The sequence below is a fragment of the Taurulus bubalis genome, assembly GCF_910589615.1.
Source record: "Taurulus bubalis genome assembly, chromosome: 1".
NCBI classification, from domain to species: domain Eukaryota; kingdom Metazoa; phylum Chordata; class Actinopteri; order Perciformes; family Cottidae; genus Taurulus; species Taurulus bubalis.
The window spans coordinates 30,385,792-30,406,222 of record NC_136589.1 but is presented as its reverse complement, the minus strand read 5'-3'; the positions used below and the strand labels follow the sequence as shown (position 1 = coordinate 30,406,222).

The window sequence follows — 20,431 nt, the reverse complement described above, 5'->3', positions numbered from 1 at the left end:
AGATGTTCCATTAAAAATGGACGTTTAACGTGTTGATCAGATCCTAAACTTGGAGTGGAAAGTGGACAAAAGCTAAATATTTCAGAATTGTATTTTGGTTAGTTTTGATGCGCTTTTATCCCATCAAAAGAAACACATTGAGTTACTTTTGTTTTTTCTGCTTTCTGAGAGAAAAATGTAAAACAAAAATATGCCACAGTCGACTGGGCTTCTCCTGTAGCTTCCCCTTTCTCTTAGTTGGCTGACACTCAGCAGGTGCTCTCAGGTAACATACATGTATGTGGGTCTGCCCGTCTCTTATCTGCTTTCTTTCTGAATTATTGAAAGCTGCTGGGTTGAGTTCCTCTGGAGTAATGAAGCGTGGGTCAGCGATACCAGCGAGAGGGTTCAGGGATGTAGAGGTGAATGAAGGGCAAAGAGGTGCTTAAAAACCTGTCAACATCAAATTAACAAAACAAACAGGCATATGGAGCATTTTCTTTTCTGCATTCATATTTTCAATTCTAAGTGTCAATTAATTAGTAATTTGTTACTCTTGAAGGCATCACTCCAGAGGATTGAGACAACATATAATTGAATACCTTTTAATGCCGCTGTTCAATTTAGTCATTTTGTTCAGTTTATTTCATATAGCCCAACATCACAAATGCAAGTTTGCCTCGGAGGGCTTTACAATCTGTACACATGACATCCCTGTCCCGGGACCTCACATCGGATCAGGAAAAACTCCCCCAAAAAGATAGTAAAAACCCTTTCACAGGGAAAAAAAGGGGAAGAAACCTGAGGGAAAGCAACAGAGGAGGATCCCTCTCCCCGGATGGACAGAAGCAATAGATGTCATGTGACCAGAATGAATAACGTAACGGAGTTACAGCACATTCAATGAATGTGACAGAAATTATTCATATAATGAGTAGTAGGCAAGGCTTGATGAAACATGTACAAGTGACGTGAAGAGATGACATGGAAATTGTTTTTTTCCATTTTTTCTAGAATTAATTTCCCCCTCCCTCTTCTAGGTGAAATTACAGCAAAACCCTCAAAACCATGTATGAGCCTCGGTACTACGACAGCCCCCCTGTGTACAGCCCGCCTTACAGCACCAACTCCCAGAGCTACTATCCCCCGAGGAGCATCCACTCGCCCCAGAGCCAGAATGTCCCCTACACCTACAATGCCCCGCCTGACTCCAACTACATTGAGGAGAAGCCTCAACACTTCTACCGCTGGTTTTCTCCTCCTGGTTTCGTCAAAACCTTCCAAGGAGCCACAGTACTCATGTGTTTTCTCATCTTCGCCCTCGTGGCTTCGACTCTGGTGTGGGACATGAATGGGTTCGGCTACGGGGGCTTCGGGGGCTTCGGGGGCTACGGTGTCGGGGCTGCAGGGGCGGTCGCAGGGATGAAGTCAGGATATTATGGAGGTAGCTACGGCTATGGTGGCTCCTACATGACGCCACAATCTGCCAAGTCGGCGATGATTTCCATGGCAGCAATTAACTTCCTAGTTTCTCTGGGCTTCCTGGTGGGGAGTTTCTCACGGTCTCGGATCATGAGGGGTTGCAGGTTCTACCTCACTGTGTTCATTTGTGATCTCATCTTAGCTGTCCTTCAGGTAAGTCTCACCAAATATTACAGCAGCTTATTACAAATCCAGAAGATACAAAGAAGAATTTGAAGTTGTGTTTCTAGCCATTTAATGAATGTGGGTCCAAAAAGTACTGTCCTTTTAGCTCTACTTTTGGTCTCCACCAACTTCTGAGATCAATATCCGGCTCTTCAGCAGCTAAATGATCCACTGTGTTCAACAGCTAGTTGTTAACTGTGTCTATCTGTTGTTTAGTGCTGAGCAGGTAGTGATTATGATTATAAGAGAATAGAAAAACGTAGAGTGTGAATGAATGAAAACAACAAAGTTTCAGGACAGAAAATCAAAACAATGAGCTGAAAGGTGCTTAAAAGCTCACTTGAGGTGAGGGTAACTAAAATTACATATTAAGGTTATAGTTCTGTGTGGTTTCATCAAGCGACCCTTTTCATATACCAATTATTTACATCCATTTGTTAATGTATGTGAAAAATATATATTAACAGCATATTAGCTCAGTGCTAATAAGCTCACATGCACTAAAAGGCACACGTGGCCGGCCTGGTTTTAGGCCATATTAATGCTCTGAATGTTACAGAGAAAGTCTTGACCATGTTGAATAAATGTGCCTTTCTTTTGACTCCAAGGGCATCATCGACATCATCTTTGTGATCGGGGTGAACCCGATGTCTCAGAGCTCTCAGAGTATGCTGTACAATCCCATGCTGATGATGTGCCAGAACATCCAGGGCAGCCCCAGCCTCAGCGGCAGCGTGGGGGCCGGTTTTCCAGGGGGGTTCCCCATGTACAATCAATACCTGCACCACTACTGCTACATGGACCCCGAGGAAGTTAGTGGGATTATTCTATTTCATTCTAGTTTCTTCTAATCTATTCTATACAAATCTATAATCTTCCCTCTTCTGTCAGGCGGTTGCCTTAGTGCTGGGTCTGATGGTGGTGTTGGCCCTGTCCCTGTCTGCTTACTACGCCTACAAGACCCGCTGCAAGATTTGGCGTCACGGCAAAGCTAACATCTACTGGGACGAGGCGCTGGTCAGGTCGACAGAGAGCCAGAATGTACAGGATTGGGTGATTAATGTCTCTTATGTTTCATGATTTCTTTCTTCATGATATTTTAAGAGAGGATGAATGTGGTTTGTGTTGTGTCAATGTTTGAGTTAAGATAATATACTAATTACAGTAAGTCCACTAAAGAGTTGTGGTTTATATTTATTTCTCTATATTCCAGCCAGATAACACAACAAAATCCAATATACACAAAATGTCAAGTCTCTCAGTTCTTGCTAGTGACCTTTTGGTCTCACAAACTCTCATTACCCTGCTGCTGTTGAGTCAGAGAGCGTTGCTGTTTATCTTTGGCACACCCAGGTATCACTCTGACTGATCATTAACCAGACTAGTGATAATAGCTGCATAGACACCATTTACAAATTAGCAATAAGCAACATTATATGGTTTCCTGTGAAAGGAAACAGGTCATGAGACTCTTTCATCGTAATTTAGCTCATGGTTAAGAGCCAGGTTTTGTTTTTGTTTGAGCAGAAATGTTCACACGTGCTTTTCCTGCACACAGTCATGATCACACGTTTAAGGATCAATTTAAGCATTTGAAACCAGTCAAAGAAGGTTGTAAATGATTCACTGTGTTCTTTACCAAAGAAGAAAAGCAGTATTTGATGAAATCAGTCTAATAGATGCTGTGTAAGATTAAAATGAACAAGAGCTCAAATTGATTGTTGTTGGCAAACCTTTCCTGTTCACCATTTGCATATCTGCAATCCAAAACATTAGACAAGTACAGTATCCACATAAAAGTTTTGTTCCTAACTTTTAGATTCCCTCTACCGTACACATATTGTCTGGTGATTTGGAATTTCATCCAACCAGAGGGCCCACAAGACCTGCAGCAATTTGGCAGTTCACATTTTTTTGCTTGCGGTCATGATGTGGGTTAGATAAGCTTTTGTTTATGCGCTGCATACATTTTGTACACCTTTTTTTTGTCACATTGGAAATGAGGTGAAGCTACAGTAAATGCTACAGATGCACAGATTGAGGCAGAGCATTAAAGTGTCCAAGCATCCTGTGGGAATTGGCAGGTGTGGCAACATAAAGAAAACATATCCACACATAAGACCCGTTCACCATAAAGTTGACAGCACGGGTCATTGTTCAAATGTTTCAAATGACTCATGATTTTGGTGATTTTTAATGACTTTTCTCCTCAGAAAAATGACAGCTTTGGTAGTTTATTCCAACTCCAAATCTTTGTTTTCAGAAGACAGTAAAGGTTTGATATTATGGATGCATAAAGCATAAATATATAAGTCACTGTCCCAGACCATCAGTGCTCAAATCAGCATTTAGCAGGTATGCTGTTGTAGAGCTCTGTGAAAGCTGTACGGTTTGCACTTCACAGCGTTAGTGTGGCATTTAGCAGTGAATAATCTACTAGTCGTAGTGTACTATGAATGTATCATGTTCACCATAACTCGTTATTGAAAGGAAAGAAACATATTCAATCAGTTTATCCAGCGAGGCCTTGGCCTACATACTGCCTCTCAGTGCAAAGGGTGAAGCGAGTCACTTCATCGAGATGCAGGCCCTATTCTGGGGCACTCTTGTATTGCAGTGAAGATGCTTGCCTTGCAGGGAGGCATATATAATGTATGTGGCATGTATAATGTATAAAAAGGGTTGAGTTTCCTCAGTGTTGCTGTGTGAATCCCTCCAGACTGTGGTGGCGCTAAATGATTCAGTATGCGAAGGGTCTGCCGCAGATCAGACTCCTGGCAAAGAAGTAATTTCCTTGAGTTTTGTGCTTAATTCGTATTTAACAGAACTAGGAAAAGAGTGGTAATTGAGAGCAAAGGATAAAGAGATTCATAGCAAACACAGCAGAATGTTTGAAAATTGTATGTTGATTGAATTTAACAGGACAGTCCAATTACAATTGATCAACATGAGAAATCCGCCCTCAAGTCGAAGAGGAGAACAGAAATAGGACTATAAACATGATGAAGTGATGAGGTGTTAAGTGTGCAGCTCTTCCTTGCAGATTGACTATCCTAGAATGGTGTATGTACAATGAAGAAATATATTTTTAAAATCAAATCAACAGAATTTTTAAAGTTGATAAATGATTATCATGATTATTAAATGATGATCTTTCATGACGTAAAATTATTGCTAGTTATAGATTCTCAAGTGAGGACATCACTTTGGGGTCTTGAGCTGAAACAATTAGTTGATTCATTTATTGATTGATCAACTATATTTATCATCAACGGTTTTGATAATCAATGAATTACTAATCCAGATGTAATGAAAAGGGAAACTAAAATCTCCCCCTCTCCGTCTTCTGTCGCAGTACTTTGGATTTGAGTAGAAAGTGTCACTTTCAAAAACACGGACTCAACAGCGTGGGAATTAAAAACACTGGAATTGCACAACGCAGTGGCTGTCACAGCACCTTTCTGTACCAGATTCCCTGCATCTTTCTGGGAGTTTGTTTCCACATAGAGGATCATCCACCAACTCCACATTCATGAGATCTATTTCACAGGCTGCTTTTTCCAGACATTTGCATCAGCTCACTGGGGCCGATCCAGAAATAGGTCAAAGACTAGAAGTCATTAATGATGCATTACACAGTGTAACAGTAGATTACATGAGACATAATGCAGTTTTTGTGTTTGGTATTCTCTTTAGGAGGAGTTTTTATTATGACCACGCATTTTTTGCAATGCTTTTCCCTCACTGCTGTGCTCTGCTGCATGTTTACCTGATAGTACAGAAACATGGAACACCAGAAATGTTTGTTCCACTGATTTCACTCCTGGCTCAACCTTTCTCAGTGTGCTCATGGTGACACACACACACACACACACACACACACACACACACACACACACACACACCTCCACTGCTCACATGCATTTTATGTCAGACACAGTTCATACAATTGGTTTTGTGTGTTTCCATCCAATTAACTGGTTTTGATAGTTGTTGAAAGAAAGGATTTGAGATGAGACACTGATCAGCGGGAATGGACTTCTGCTCCAAGTCTAGTGTGTGTGTGTGTGTGTGTGTGTGTGTGTGTGTGTGTGTGTGTGCGTGTGTGTGTGCTTCTCTCATCTGAGTGTTTTTGAGTGCAGAGAGCTCTCCAGTTCTGTACTTCACTGTGACAGATTTAGTGCAGAAAAGCTTCTTTCTTTTCAGCATACAAATGCATTTGACTTCTCTTGAGGACTTTCTCACATGTATCTAATTGCTATATATGGCATTATGTTTCAGAATAATACATATTGGGTATTTTCTGATTTTGTCTGATGCATTTCTGCACGATTGGAATCAAATGATCTGCACTGCGTTGGAACAAAGTCCGATATTAAATGAATCGATTCTGATCTTGGTCTCTTGATATTGTCTGATAGGTGAACCTTGTTGGAGAGGTGCGCAGCACTCAGCAGGCGCCAACTGTTGTTGTATCGGAGAGAGCAGCACCTGACCTGAGGGCGGGGAACAGCGTGGTCTCCTACAGCAACGGAACAGTTAGCATTCACAGTGAGGGAAATTATCAAAACAAAAGGTGAGGGATGGTCGCAGAGCCCTCAGGACAGCACAGGAGGATTGTGTTAAAAAAATATTCTGTCCTGAACCTTAAAATCTACTCATCTTACTTCCTGTCAGGATTGATGCCTCATGTTTGGCTGCTCTCCCGACAGTTATGAGATAATAATAAAAAACAAATACTTCTTGTGATCTGTTGTCTCATTTTGATCTTCATTAAAGTTCTAACTAATATGTGATGAGGAATTGCTTTTCCGGCTTTCCTCAAACAAATCATTAGTCACACCTCATATGATTTTATTGATGATGTTTATTTAATGGGATCACACAAAAGCACCACTTTGAATCTTGTGTTAACAAGAAATGTGTCAGAGGTTTCTCGGAAATAAGTCATTCAGCATGAAAAAAAGAAGAAAAATTGCCTTATCTACTAAAGAAATCGTATTAGACGGAGACCAACACAGCTGATTAGTCGACTCACTGACGAGAGGGGAAAGCCCTAATTGTTTTATATTAGAAGAAGTGGAACAAGAAGTGGACCAAAACCAAATTAGGGGATGTTAAATTAGATCATTTGCTGTTATGGTTTGATCACATTGATCACATTGTTTCCACAATAGGCGAGGGAGTTGCAATTTCAAGGAAATGTTCTGCATATTACGTTCCATCTTTTGTTAACATTGATGATGTTCGGTCAATTGTTCAAGTTCACAGAACAGAGCAGATTAGTTCTTCATTGTTTTGTTTTTGTATGTGAGAGGTTGATAAATGAGTCTTATGACAAACTGGTGAGGCTAAATTAAAATCTGTTATTCCTGAAAAATGCCATTTAGAATAATACACCACTTTTTTTTAATTAGAAAAACAAACTAAACATTGGTTTTTTTTTGTCATAGGTTTAAGTGAGCACTCGCCATCTGGTGTCATGTCCACTAACAAAATGTATGATGAGAAGAGTTTTTTATAGAGCTTCTTCTGCCTGGAATATTCTTCAGCTCAGTGAAAACACTTCTTGATTTCATAAGTATTCAGCTGCATGTGGCCTGCAGCTTAATATTTTGCGAGGATAGTGTTTTCGAGCTCTTAAATCTCCAAATATATACATGTTATACACTCAAGCCCTATTTGCTCTGCATGACAACTGAATTTGACTTGAACATAAACTAAAAAACGACATAAATTAATGCAGCTGCAGCAGACAATCAAGCACAAACACACGATGGATCATGTAATACCTTTGTCTTGCTTATTCATAGTTCCCCTGCCGACAACAGTAATCATCGGGCCGCAGAGCCTTTGTACCAGAACAGCAGGGTCCCGGTTTGCTCCAGCAGCTCCTCAGACGACGCTGACAGCATCAGGAAACCTCCTCCTTATCGTGTGGAGAAGGAACAGAGAAAGGGCCGAGTGCCCAGGTCTGCTGCTCAGGAGAGGATGGAGTCCCCGTATGAAACTGGTTACACCACCGGAGACACTGCCAATGAGCTGGACGGGGACCACACAGATTACCTCTACAGGTGGGCCGCGACTATGCTGCCAGTCAATGCTGCAATCTTGGTGTGTTTGGCATCTGGGTATTTTGGCAAAGCATGTTTATTCGTACAGCACATACGACACAGGGGCCAATTGGTTTTCCATAATTAATTAAAGCAAAAAACAGGAAATACAACATGAAACTCAAATTAAAAGAGAAGTTATTTTTTAATTAAGAAAATAAATGATGAAAAAGTATTACAGACCGCAAACCAAAAAGTGAGTAATCCAGCTGAAATACTTTTATTTCATTGAGTTTCACTGTAGAAGATCTGTAGATTGTCTACTTGCTTATTCAGATACTTGTTCTCCCTTGAAAATAATAGAATGTTAATTATATATATATATATATATATATATATATAATATATATAATATATATATATATATATATATATATATATATATATATATATATATATATATATAATGTATTTGTGGTTTAGGGCAGGAAAACGCTATGTTGGCTATTTGAAGCAAGAAAAGCTCAGTGTAATTTAAAAAAATAAGCCTTAGTTGAACGCAAATGTAAGAATGTAATACCAATCTGAGAGGAAGCTTTACTGACGTATTCCTACTAATCACAATATTAATGAAGAGAATGTGCTCTGCCCTGAACGAGTATTCATATTATTTTTGAAGAAAATACTTTAATAATACAAATACTATCAAGCATCACTACATTCAAGGCAACTTGGCCAATGGTTTAAATTATTTAATTTAAAAATTGCAAAGAAGACTGACATAAAAGCCCCCTTCGCTTTTTGCCAGACTGCCTCTATAATAGATTAAATGTAATAATAATGTCATGTTGTCATGTTAATATCCCACCCCAGGCTGTACCCAGAGATAACTTCAGAAGAGCAGCGCCGGCAGTACAAGAAGGAGTTTGACTCCGATCTGGCCTGCTATAAGAGCCTCTGTGCCGAAATGGATGACATCAGTGACCAGATGCACAAACTGAGCCGAGAACTGGACATGTTGGACGAGGACTCCATGAAGTACCAGGTAGAGAAAAGAAGAAGGCAGGATTGTAGAGTGGAAAGATTCAGGGCCCACTGCCAAGAGAATATAGAGGCACAGCTGTTTCAATGATATCTCAACCACTTCGGTCATCCTCAGTATGAGAAAGAACACAGCCGCACTTCACTTTTGTGCTACAGTATCATAATTGTCTTACATTGTTTATGTAATCAATTCGGTGAAATCATTTGTATTTCCATTTTTCAGGGTGTGGCAGACGAGTATAACCGACTGAAAGTACTGAAGAGGGTGAGTGGAATCACATCTGTGGGATCAACATGTGCGATTACGTTACAACATACTTTGGGAAATATGCTTATTCTCTTTCTTGTCGAGAGTTGGGAAGATCGATACCACTCTCTCGTACGATTATGATTACGCTACAGCCAGCCTGTTAGCTTAGCTTAGCATAACGACTGGAAGCAGGGAGAAACAGCTGGCCTCTGTCCGAAGGTCACATGTATTTGTGTCTCAACTGTTAAAACCGTATCAAATTTAAATGGCAACTAACATGGGCCGTAAACTCTAAGACAAAACACAGGAAATAACCCATTTTGGTACATAAGGTCCAGAAATCATGACCCGATTACTCAAGTGTCTTTTTGTGAGCAGTTGTGGGTTACTCAGGAAAAATGTGTATTTTCGATTTTGGAGTGAACTGATCCTTTAATATGGGCTTGTTTCAATTTATTTTTTCTTCTAGACGTCAGATTATCAAGCAAAGAAGAAGCAGTGCAAAGAGCTTCGGAAAAAACTTTTCCACATCAAACGTCTGGTGAAAATCTTTGACCAAGGTCTTTGTTAGTGTTTAAAATTTGTCCAAACAGCTGAGAAAGAACACTGACAGGTTAAACCTGAAAGAAGGATGTATCCTCTACTTTGTCTTCAGTTTTACTGCTTTGCTATTTGAATTGTGAAACAGTTCGGCCCAACATGGCCCTCAAACCGACCTCAGTCAATGAACCGTTACTGTTTCCCCCCCCCAATGTTTACAACTTCTGTATTACTTTTGCAGCTGTCAGTCAATTCCTGTCTGAATAGAGATATGTTTCTGTGTGGTTATAACAACATGGCTTTAACATGTGCATTTGTTGTGTTGATTTTACAATGAATGTTTTAATTGTTACAGAATGTTATAGTATGGTAAGAAATGAATGTCAGTTTTTATACAGAAATAATGTCGTGAATGAGGATATGAATATACATTATTTAAATGAATGAGCAGTTAAGATGAATTCACATTCAGTAAAACACATACATTTATGGTACATGTTGCAGTGTTTATTTGGCATTCTTCATACAGATGTAATAACACTTTTTCAAGTAGTTTGCAAAAACAAAAACATAAAAGACACATCGTCATCTTTTGATTCTTTTAATAACGTTGCCATACACATGAAATTTCAAAAACTCAGTAACACAAAGATAAGAAAACATTAATAGCATATTTATCTTCTTTTTTTTTCTCAATGACAAAGTTGTGTGAGTTGTTGCCTCAAAGAAGAATATCCAAACAACTTCCAAAAGGCCCGGCGGCAGATCATGAAGCAGAGTTACAGCCTTCCACTTTGTGTTTAAAAACACTAAATGCTAAAATATGTTGTATTTGGAGTTGATTTTGTTCTTTCCGAATAATCTTTTACTTGTGATTTTGTAAACTCGCCTCTTGAATTACCTTTTTGAGGTAAATCCTGGTCAACCAGCAAATCAGGGCCCATCTCCTTTTAACTCACACAGATAGTGTAATGTTTTGGCATTGAATATCCTCCAAGTGCAGTTTTTCCACCAGATTTTCTTCCATTACAGTATCTCTCACATCATTCATAACAGTAGAGCCTCACTCAGAGCATCTCTCTGTCATACCAGCTGACATGGTATGAAGATAAACTTCTTTTTTGACATCTAAACAGATGACAGAGGTATTGTTATGTAAATACATATAGAAAAAAACATTTAGGCGCTAACAGTGAAAGCAATATTTAAATGAACCTTGAAGTACATAATGTAAAAGAATGAAACAGTCTCCACTTAGCAGAGATCCAAAACAACATTTGAACATGCAAAAAGACAAAGTTGGCCTCAATATATATACACATTTCAATACATTTTCAAGGGGTCAATGCCCCCAGAAACAGCAATGGTCGCCGTAAACTAGTATTTAATTAGTAGTGTCAGTTATAAACTCTCACCACCAACTATAACTAATTATTACATCTTGAGTTGTTTGTTTAGTTAATGTCAGCCTGCCGTTTCTCAATAATAATTATAATAATAAAACGTGATCCAAACAATGCGTGATAGCTGAATTTTCCTTATTCAGTCAGTCAAAACTCATATTCCAAACACAAGAGTGGAAGTCACTTTGGGGATCTTTTTTTTTAAAAGATACTAGACGAATGTTTGTGGTGCTCATTTCATATTTTATGTGTTCCAAATTCATAATGAATAAGAAGGCAGTTGTCAAAAAGAAGGCGGTTTCTGGTGAACAACATTTACAGAGGTTTGTGTTTAGGAAATATCAGACTGAAGCATTCTGATGTCTACTGAGGTATTACTCCACTCTCATGTAACAACAGTGAGCCCTGTGAATGAATTTAAATGCATTGTTCACTTGATGGTCAGGCAGTCACAAGAGTCCATTTCTCTCTTTGCTAATCATTCTATTTTTAAAAAAAAACATCTCAGAGGATGATATGATAGACTTTGGTGATTTTTCCTTGGTTTTGTTTTCGTTCGGTTCCATTTGATTGGCTCCTTAGCTTCTTCCTCAGTGCCGAGCCAAGAGAGCACTGAATTCAATGAAGCCTTGACTTTGTCGTCTATTCAGTTCACCATTGTTCAATTAGATCCATTCTAATCATTATACGGTATTGTCATATTGTCAGTTTTGTGATTTAAAAAGGTCACTGTATCACAAATGGTGAGCCATGGAAAATGAGCCCACTGTGGGGAAAATGTTCTGCTGATTTTCAGCGGTGGCACAGTTTTGTCCTCTAGATGTTTTTGTAGCAGGGTGCTGCTGCTCTCTACATGAAACTGCAGCGTCTTTAGTCATTATGGCATGTGGGTGGTGACATGACTGTCTGTGGTGGCCATATCGGAGCCCAGCATGAAAAGCTGTTCTCTGGCCGGAGGCCTGGCACCAGAACGACTGGGCTGGCAACAAGACATATCCAGCCTGGCACTGGCTCCTCTCTTCACTGGAGGCCCGCATGGAGACAGAGGGCTTGTTTCATGAGGGGGAATAGAGCGGTTACAGTACAGTACATATGACGGCCAGCTGGCACTGCAGTTTGTTAACCACACAGATGGATAGTGATGAGTCAGGAGGTTTCCTGTGGGTCCTTGTCGTCACTAATCCCAAACGGGGACCTCGTCCATAAGGGGGCTACTGTCCTGGGACATACGGCCAGCTGATTGAGCTTCCAGAGAGCTGCATGTCACGGATCAGCGTCTCGATGGGTGTCTTTCCTACCAGGCGCATGAAAAAGAGCTGTGAGATGAGGCTGGCGGGAACGGCGCGCAGGGCGGGGAGGCGCAGCAGCAGGCGTCCGAATCGCTGAGGCTGACTCGGGTACTGCATCCTCTCGTACTCTGTCAGAGCCACCTGAGCCTTCTCCTGCAGAGACTCCACGTGGACTGGGTCTGTTAGACCACAGGCGTCTGAGCGGGAGAGAGTAGGAGGCGGTTACTTAATCGTGTGGGCGAGTTACATAAAGAGTCGTGATGAACCGAGAGGAATGTTAAAATCCCAGCAGATGTGATAAAATGCCCATGAGGGGAACACATTCACATGTAATGCCTCAACATGTCTACATTATAAAAAGAAAAACATGTCAAACCTATAAACCCTGATCATCAGAGTTTATTTAAACAAAATCTTAAAATGCCCAGTGCTGCCTGATGATCAGTGACAGCAGTAAATTATACAGCACATAGTGCATTACTGCATTTTCAGTAATAAACCAGGAGATGGTGCCAAAGTGGGTGAATTCCCAGATCAAAGTTGCATATTTACCTGCGGCTTTCCGGATACTCATTAATTTTAAGATCTATAGTTTTACTGGCCTGTAATGTGCTTTTCATGGTTGTCTATAAGAGAGGCAGGCCAGCTATTTTGCACATCACGATCAGTTTTCTAGTCTTACTTAGTCATACCTAGCCTGGGAATACAGTTGTTTAATGTCTTCTGTGGCTTTGCGGGAACTTTGTCAAGTGGGAAAACATAACCCTGTTGATGACAGTGATGTCTTCAGTTTTTTTCTCGCCGTAGACTTGGAGTCTGCACATTTCTAACATAAAGCTTTATGTTACGTTTGAAAGATTTGAGAGTTTTCGGGGCAGAGGGGTCTGATGAAAGATGCTATTGAGTTGCATTATGGGAAATAAAGGATCCAGTTTTTTTGGAGATGCTGGAGACTAAGTATAAATTAATCTGAGCCGCAGCTGCACTCATTTTTACCATTCAAAACAGAAGGGCAGCAACAATCACCTGGTGAGAAGAGCGCGATGGCCTTGAGGCAGCTGTACTCTGCAGAGTCCACCTGCAGCCGGGTCAGCTTATCCACCTGGTCCTGGAACACCCTCACCTGGTCCATGAAGGACACCACACGCTCCGCAGACATGGGCGAGGAGTGGAAGCCGGCTGCGGCCAACAAGGGAGCCATGTGGAGTGGCAGGGCCGACTGGGCCGCGTTGAGGATGAACAGCTCGCTCCAGCTCAGCCTCAGCAGAGCCACCTGCAGATTTGTTAGTGTGTTAATCATATTGACCTTCACTGTCATCATCCATTTTGAATGTTCACTATAGTCATTGTATATTTATGTTTTGATGGACACAACCTATCCTGTTACCATCTGATAACAAGGAAATAACACCCAAACACATCAAACCAGGTTTGAAATCAAAACTAATCTACGAACCTGATCTGACACGGGCAGCTCAGGGAAATAAGGGATGCTTCTGGCCCACTCCACGGTACTGAAGAGTAGCCTGGCAGCCAGTTCACAGATGTTATCAATCCCCATGGCGTTATCTGGACCGGCTTGTTGGTTGTACTGGTGTCCAAATCGACTGCTGGGGTACGGTTCGGCACGCAGCAGCTGGGAAATGAGCTCTGACACCGGCTGACCGCCGCCACTTCCTCCATTGTTGTTGTTGTTATAGAAGTCGCCACCTCCAAGGCCACTGGCGCCACCTATTGGCGTGATGGAGGGGCTGAGGCTCGGCTGAGGTGGGATGCGACCGCGTTGAACTGCTGTAGTTTGGTTGGGGTACAAAGGGGAGGAGAGGAGGACACATGAAGGAGATGAAAGAAAGGGGGTTGTGAAGTAGATAAAGAGAGGAGAAAAGGGGGCGAAGGACAAGGAGAGGTATATGAGGGGATTTGGAGAAGAAAACGGAGAGAACAAAAACTTAAAACTGAGTTCAGCCAGCAGTGTATGTCAGATTATCAGCAGACAGACTCGACTCAATTCGGAAACTATTCTTCAAGATTAAAAAGGCACAATTAAGCCAATACTGATTCCTCAAGAGCAGCATGAAAGTGAGGAGAAATATTCTTCTTCCCTAGATGAAGGTTATCTATGGAAATAAAACAAAGACTCTGAGATAAGAATTCACTCTCCCTTCAAATTTTAAATCTCTAAAATATTCCTTCTGGAGGAGATTTACAACATGCTATTGCAGAAACCACATCGACAGTGTTATTGGCAAAACCAAGACAGCTGGGCAGACTATTGATTACAGATAAGTCTATTTGGGGATGTGAATTTATGTGGTAAGCATCTTGTCTTGAGCAAGACACTGATTCCACTCCAGGCCCAGGAATGCCGCTCTGCATCTGACCCTGACCTCTCGGTGGAGGTGGCCAACAGAGCCAAAGAGCCATAATGTGTCTCATTAGCATACTTTACGATGTGCGAGTATGAGACACATCAGAAACCCTTGTATTTAAAATCACAAACCTTCATTTAAACTACATGATTGGTTTCTGTGCATCTATCGCCATGACGCTGAATGATGCCTCAGTACGGGTGCCATCACTTCAGGTGAAATCACCATATTGGATTCTGACTGATCGAACCAACATGGCAGAGGGTTTCTGCGGCTTCAACCAGAGGCTTAATGCTCTGGGACACAGGTGTCTTAGCACAGCATCCCTCTCAGCCACTCTCACACAGGCACTAGATTAAGCCACTTAGTACATGGCATTGAGCTGACACGCATGGCTTGCTTAGCCATGATAGGGCCAAGCCAGCAGACATGTGTGCCATTTTCTCCGCACTGTGGAGTTTATGGAGCAGAAGAGGCAAGATAATGACAAAGGCAAATGTTTGTATCTTCTTAGAGCAGCTGATTGAAGTAATGGAACTGCTCACTGAAGACATATCAATTACTTTTGTATATCAATTCAATTGCAGTATTTGCAATACTGCACAAGTACAATGACAATGTGTCCCACAGTGTCTCCAATCCTTTTCAAAAGGGATCAAAATGGATGGCGGATTTATGAATCAGGGTGGACAGATACCTTCTTTGCGCATGCCAACACGGAAACACTTCTTCAGTCGACAGTACTGGCACTGGTTCCTGTGGTGCTGGTCAATCTGACACTCTCTGTTTGACCTGAGAACATAAACATTTGATTAACGGACTATAGGTGTTGTTGTTAGCTAACTTTTTTTAGCTTTAGGAACGTAAATGAATGACTTTGTACTAATGCAGTGTCAAGACTGCATGATCTGCTTAGACCATAATGAGGGGTTTTCTGATTTTACGCTGGTTTTCTCACCGATGATCAAAATTATCCAAACCTAATGCCAGATGTGGAACCAATCCTGCTTTACTCCTCAGTGATGCAAAGTCTTCACTTCCTATTAAAGTGCTCTTGAACATTAATATTGCATCAGATTTACTATAAGGCCACAGGCAACTTTAGCATGCTTAGAAAACAGATGATTGCATCATTCACTGTTACTTGATCAATAACTCAATCAACAGAAGAAAAAAAATGTTGCAACCTTTAGGATAATCAGTTCATCGTTTCATTCTTTTCTCAAGAAGAACATGCCTAATATTCTCTGCATCTCATTGTTTTTAATGTGTTGGCAGCTGCTTTTCTTTTCTTATATAATTTTAAATGTAACGTTTACATGTGGGACTTTTTTGGTCAAACAAAACAAGCCATGTGAAGATATCACATGGGCTCTGAACATTTTTAATTGTTTCACTAGTTATTGACAGTCCATAGACTTGAATGATAAAAATCAATTATAAAAAAATACAAAGATTAAACTCATAATATGGAACTTAAAACTGTATGTATAGAGCCATGAACCGTCTTTGTTTAATTTTAACTTTTTGGATGTGGATATAGCGCGAGACTAGAGACATCTTTATGCATAGTTCCTTCCGTGTGTGGCATGATTTACAAACATACTGTAGCAAAGCTGCAATTGACAATAAACCTGCCACAAATTTAACAATTAATCAATTCATCGTTTGCCCTGCTGGAGCTGAAGGTAACATATTGTTTTATCTGACCAAGAGTATAAAACACAAACTATATTCAGTGTACTATCATAAGAAGACAGAAAAGGCTGCAAATGATCACGTGTGTGTGTGTGTGTGTGTGTGTGTGTGTGTGTGTGTGTGTGTGTGTGTGTGTGTGTGTATATATATACATACATATATACATACATACATACACACACACATATAATATTTACCACACAAGACACACGTGTGTAACTGTAACAGATCTGCACACGGTTCACTTTTCTTTATGCATGATTCATTGAGCAATATTTCATTTTTTTTTAAAAAGAAGGCATATTCAAATTTAGGCTACACAAGACTCAACTGCACGTTGTAAGAACTACGTTAGACACCGCAGCCGCATGGAAACAATGCATTTAACACTCCCCGTCGCTTGTGTGGCTATAAATTAGGTAACATTGTTGGCTACACGTTCAGCTTTCAGCACGATAAAAAAAAAAGGATTATCAGACCACTAAACAGAAGAAACACATTTCCCATGATGCCCCTCTCACCTGCAGGTGTAGCTGAGGTTGCGTCTGACGCTCCTCTTGAAGAAGCTCTTGCAGCCCTCGCACGTGAACACGCCGTAGTGCTTCCCGCTGGACTTGTCCCCGCACACCACGCAGTCCACCACGCAGGACTTGTCATCGTCTCCGGCCTCCATGTCGCTGCCTCCCGCCTGCGGAGAGCCGTCCTCCTCCTCCCCCCTCAGGTAGCTCTTGTCCCCCAGCCCGTTGGTGCCCCCATTAGGATCTCCCCAGCCCCCACTCACCATGGCCATCGCTTGGTCACCGAACCACGGCGGAAGAAAATGGGACAGGCAGCCAAGATGTCTGGCTGCTGTCAAGGTAACATAAATATGAAAAAGTCCAGACTGTGTTTGCCCTCACCTGGAGACGATCAGTAGTATCTGCTCACCCGTGCTCTCATTTGGCAAGTCTTTTGAGCATGCAATATAAAAAATAAGTCCTCAAGCTAAATAAAGCCAGTGTCAATGAGAAATAAAATAGGCTACAGCATTTAGGAGGAGGGTGTTTGGCAAAAAAAAAAGAGCCGTTCAGTCTCCTCCCACTCCACTATGACCTGGAAACAGTCTGCAGTGTGGCAACTTTTAGTGTTGCATGCCTGTGGATTTAAATCTTCTCTTCTCCAGCCCGCAGCCTCTGTGTTGTTTTGTCCTTTCCTCTCGACAGACTCCTGCTCAAGAGCAGCCTTCTGGATCACTAGCCGGTCGACCGGTGTCACCTCCAGCCGGGGAACCTTCCACAGAAAAACAATGAGTCAAGCATATGCTGCACACATTCTCCTAAAAGAGAGCTGCAATGGCAGACAAGAATTGCTAGCAAATGACATGAGGTGAAAATCTCTCTCTCTCTCTCTCTCTCTCTCTCTCTCTCTTTCTCTGTAGCAACAGTAATGGCTGAAAAAGGACCTCTGTGTAGCTCTCCTCAGCACATGCCTGGAGAGGCTTTGACCGTCCCTCTTAAAGCACCCCTAACACTCAATCTGTCCTCGATCATAGAAGGCAGCTGTCTACCGAAAAATTCACCTCTAAATCCCTCTAAAAATGATGTCGAGCTTACCTCGATGTTAATGTGCTGTGGCTATGGCTTCCCCCACTGGGAAATAAATCCTTTTCTTGCTCTAGATCTTCCTTCCATCCAGCGAGTCTGAGAGCACAGACACAGCTCTCCTATTCTGCCATAATCCTGCCCGCGGCAGCAGCACTGTGACCCACAATGAAGACATCCCACATCACGCAAAAACAAGTTGATGTCCACGCAACAACAACAACATCGCTTTCATGTGGTCGTGGGCTTCTTCTTATTCGGGGCGCCGCCGGCTGCAGTGGCAGCAGACGAGGCGACGTGGACCTCCTTGCTCTCGCCTCCAAAATACACAAGTAGATCCTCAACACAAGGAAGTGATCGCTCTCGCTTCCCTGCTCGTTGTAGCACGAGTGCTCGGTTGTGACGATATCTTCCGCGTTGCTTCCTTCCCATAACAAAAAAAAAAAATCAAGAAGGCAGCAGAGTGTCTGTCTGCTCAGCCCTCCATAGTTCCTGTGGTTGCTCTCCAGGCACTCATGCGGGCTCCTCTCCCCCAGCCTTTTGTCAGTGCTTGTCCACCAAGAACTAATGACTTGCGGCCTAGCCCAGTGTGCTGCTTTTCGTGTGTGTGTGTGTGTGTGTGTGTGTGTGTGTGTGTGTGTGTGTGTAAAGCCTTTCCCTATGGCTCAGGCAAACAGGAGGTGGGGGTTGAAGGGACGGGTGCTTCTCTTCCCCCCTCGGTCTCTCTCAGGCTTCAGAGTCCACAAATCAAATTATGATTGAAGAAAATGGCCACAGCCGGAGACAGGCTGGATTTCTCAGCATTTGCCTCTTTTTTTTTTTCTCCTCTCCGCTCTTTCCCCTTGTCTGTTTTCCTCCAACCTATTTGTGTGTGTTGAGAGAGAGAGAGATCAAGCAAAGCGAGGGAGGGAGGGAGGGAGGGAGAGAGGGAGGAGAATGTGTGCAGAGGGGGAGGGGGCTGTGTGTGTGTGTGTGTGTGTGTGTGTGTGTGTGTGTGTGTGTGTGTGTGTGTGTGTGTGTGTGTGTGCTTACAGGGATTTGACACTGCTATTCAAGCCCTGCGGTTTCCATGGTGCTGGCTGCCTTATATGGCCATTGGAGTCAAAGAGCAAAGAGAGTGGGCTGTGTGGGGCAGTATGCACACACACACGCACACACAGGAAGGATGTGGAGGATCTCTCTCCTCAGAGATGTAGAGAGCATGACCCCAAGGCCTCAAGAAGCCCTCCGACAATACCAGATTACCCCAAAGCCTTGCAACAGATACAAGCAGAGCTCCTGCCTGTCCTTTTGTCTTTGAGAAAGCAATCAAATGTTGGGGCGGGGGGAGTTTTGTCATTGCGGTACACGTTATAAGAAGCCGCGCAAAATGCCAGAGAGCTGGGCTTTATTTCTCAAAGGGAGGCTGTATTTTTCCCATTGAAATAACACACTTTGATCTCACATGTGTGGGAGCAGCCCGCTTGAGAACGGCTCATTGTACGAGAGATAAAGGTTACAGTTTTGTGGTCATTGCTCATTTGCTCAAGGCTCTCTGTCTCAGCGCTTTGTGGAGCACATCGTGATTTGTGTTCGAGGTTACCCCGAGAGGTCAAACCGACTTTCACACCCCTGCCACGCTAAAAAGCCCAGGGTCAAATGCAGATAAAGGCGAGGGGAGGACGCACAGCAGCCCTGGATAAGAGCTTTAAGAGATAAGTGACGAATCTGCTTGTAAATGTGCAGCTCTTTGGGGTTGGGGGGGATGGCTGTTGCAGATATAGGGAGATGAAAGTGTCAGTACCCTGAGAGATTCACTATATGCAACTAGTTGTCTTATCTAGAGAGTGTTTACAGAGATTTTGAAAGACACACACACACACACACACACACACACACACACACACACACACACACACACACACACACACACACACACACACACACACACTTATATGACATTCCTAAATCTAAACCCAGCTTTACCCCCTGGAGAACTGTGTGTGTGTGTGTGTGTGTGTGTGTGTGTCTCTGTGACACATTGTTCTGGCCATTGTGCGGCTAATGGGTCATCAGAGGGTTGTGTGTGAGAGAGAAAGTGAGAGTGTGTGTTAATTTGAATGAAAGTCCATTTAATTAGGGCACTGTGCCTTCTTATTGTCACTTTTGTGTTGGTAAAGATTAGGCTTGTCAAATAAAGGGTGCTTGTAAACTGTGTGTGTGAAAAGCTGAGATAAACACAGAGCTGTTAATCAATAGTTTTGTCCTGAAATAGTTTTGTTTGTTGCTTTTTGTCTTCATTTAAGTCAAGCTTTTTGAGTCACTTTTCTTATTGAATCGCATACATGTACTGATCACGGATGTCCGTGTCAAAAGTAACCCTATTATACAGGTGGTAATGTCCACTTCGACATTTATTTCAGTCGCATCAGTACATTTGAGCTCTCCAGTACGGATAGGCTTGCCTAATCTTACTTTAACGCTGCTCCAGTGCTTCTGGGGATTTCAACTCCCAGACACTGGACTTGTTCTTTGTCGACATTCATGCAAGTTTACCCTTACTTCATCAAATTGCAGCAGAATATGGACAATTAATCGGT

The 20,431-nt window shown here is 42.1% G+C and overlaps 2 protein-coding genes across 2 annotated transcripts; one reads left to right on the top strand and one right to left on the bottom strand.

Moving 5' to 3' along the window:
• Positions 1-1,047: 1,047 nt before the first annotated feature.
• On the top strand, positions 1,048-9,544 carry LOC306746118 (occludin-like; the record flags this gene model as incomplete). Its single annotated transcript, XM_079228988.1, has 8 exons — positions 1,048-1,614; positions 2,235-2,438; positions 2,518-2,679; positions 6,048-6,202; positions 7,440-7,700; positions 8,553-8,724; positions 8,947-8,988; positions 9,443-9,544. The coding sequence occupies 8 exons, from the start codon at positions 1,048-1,050 to the stop codon at positions 9,542-9,544; spliced, it is 1,665 nt and encodes a 554-aa protein (XP_079085114.1).
• A 480-nt stretch (positions 9,545-10,024) lies between these two features.
• Positions 10,025-17,062, bottom strand: nr2f6a (nuclear receptor subfamily 2, group F, member 6a; the record flags this gene model as incomplete). The annotated part of the gene is made up of 5 exons (XM_079222688.1): positions 10,025-12,402; positions 13,232-13,478; positions 13,662-13,996; positions 15,272-15,366; positions 16,794-17,062. The coding sequence occupies 5 exons, from the start codon at positions 17,060-17,062 to the stop codon at positions 12,128-12,130; spliced, it is 1,221 nt and encodes a 406-aa protein (XP_079078814.1). The 3' UTR covers positions 10,025-12,127.
• Positions 17,063-20,431: the final 3,369 nt, after the last annotated feature.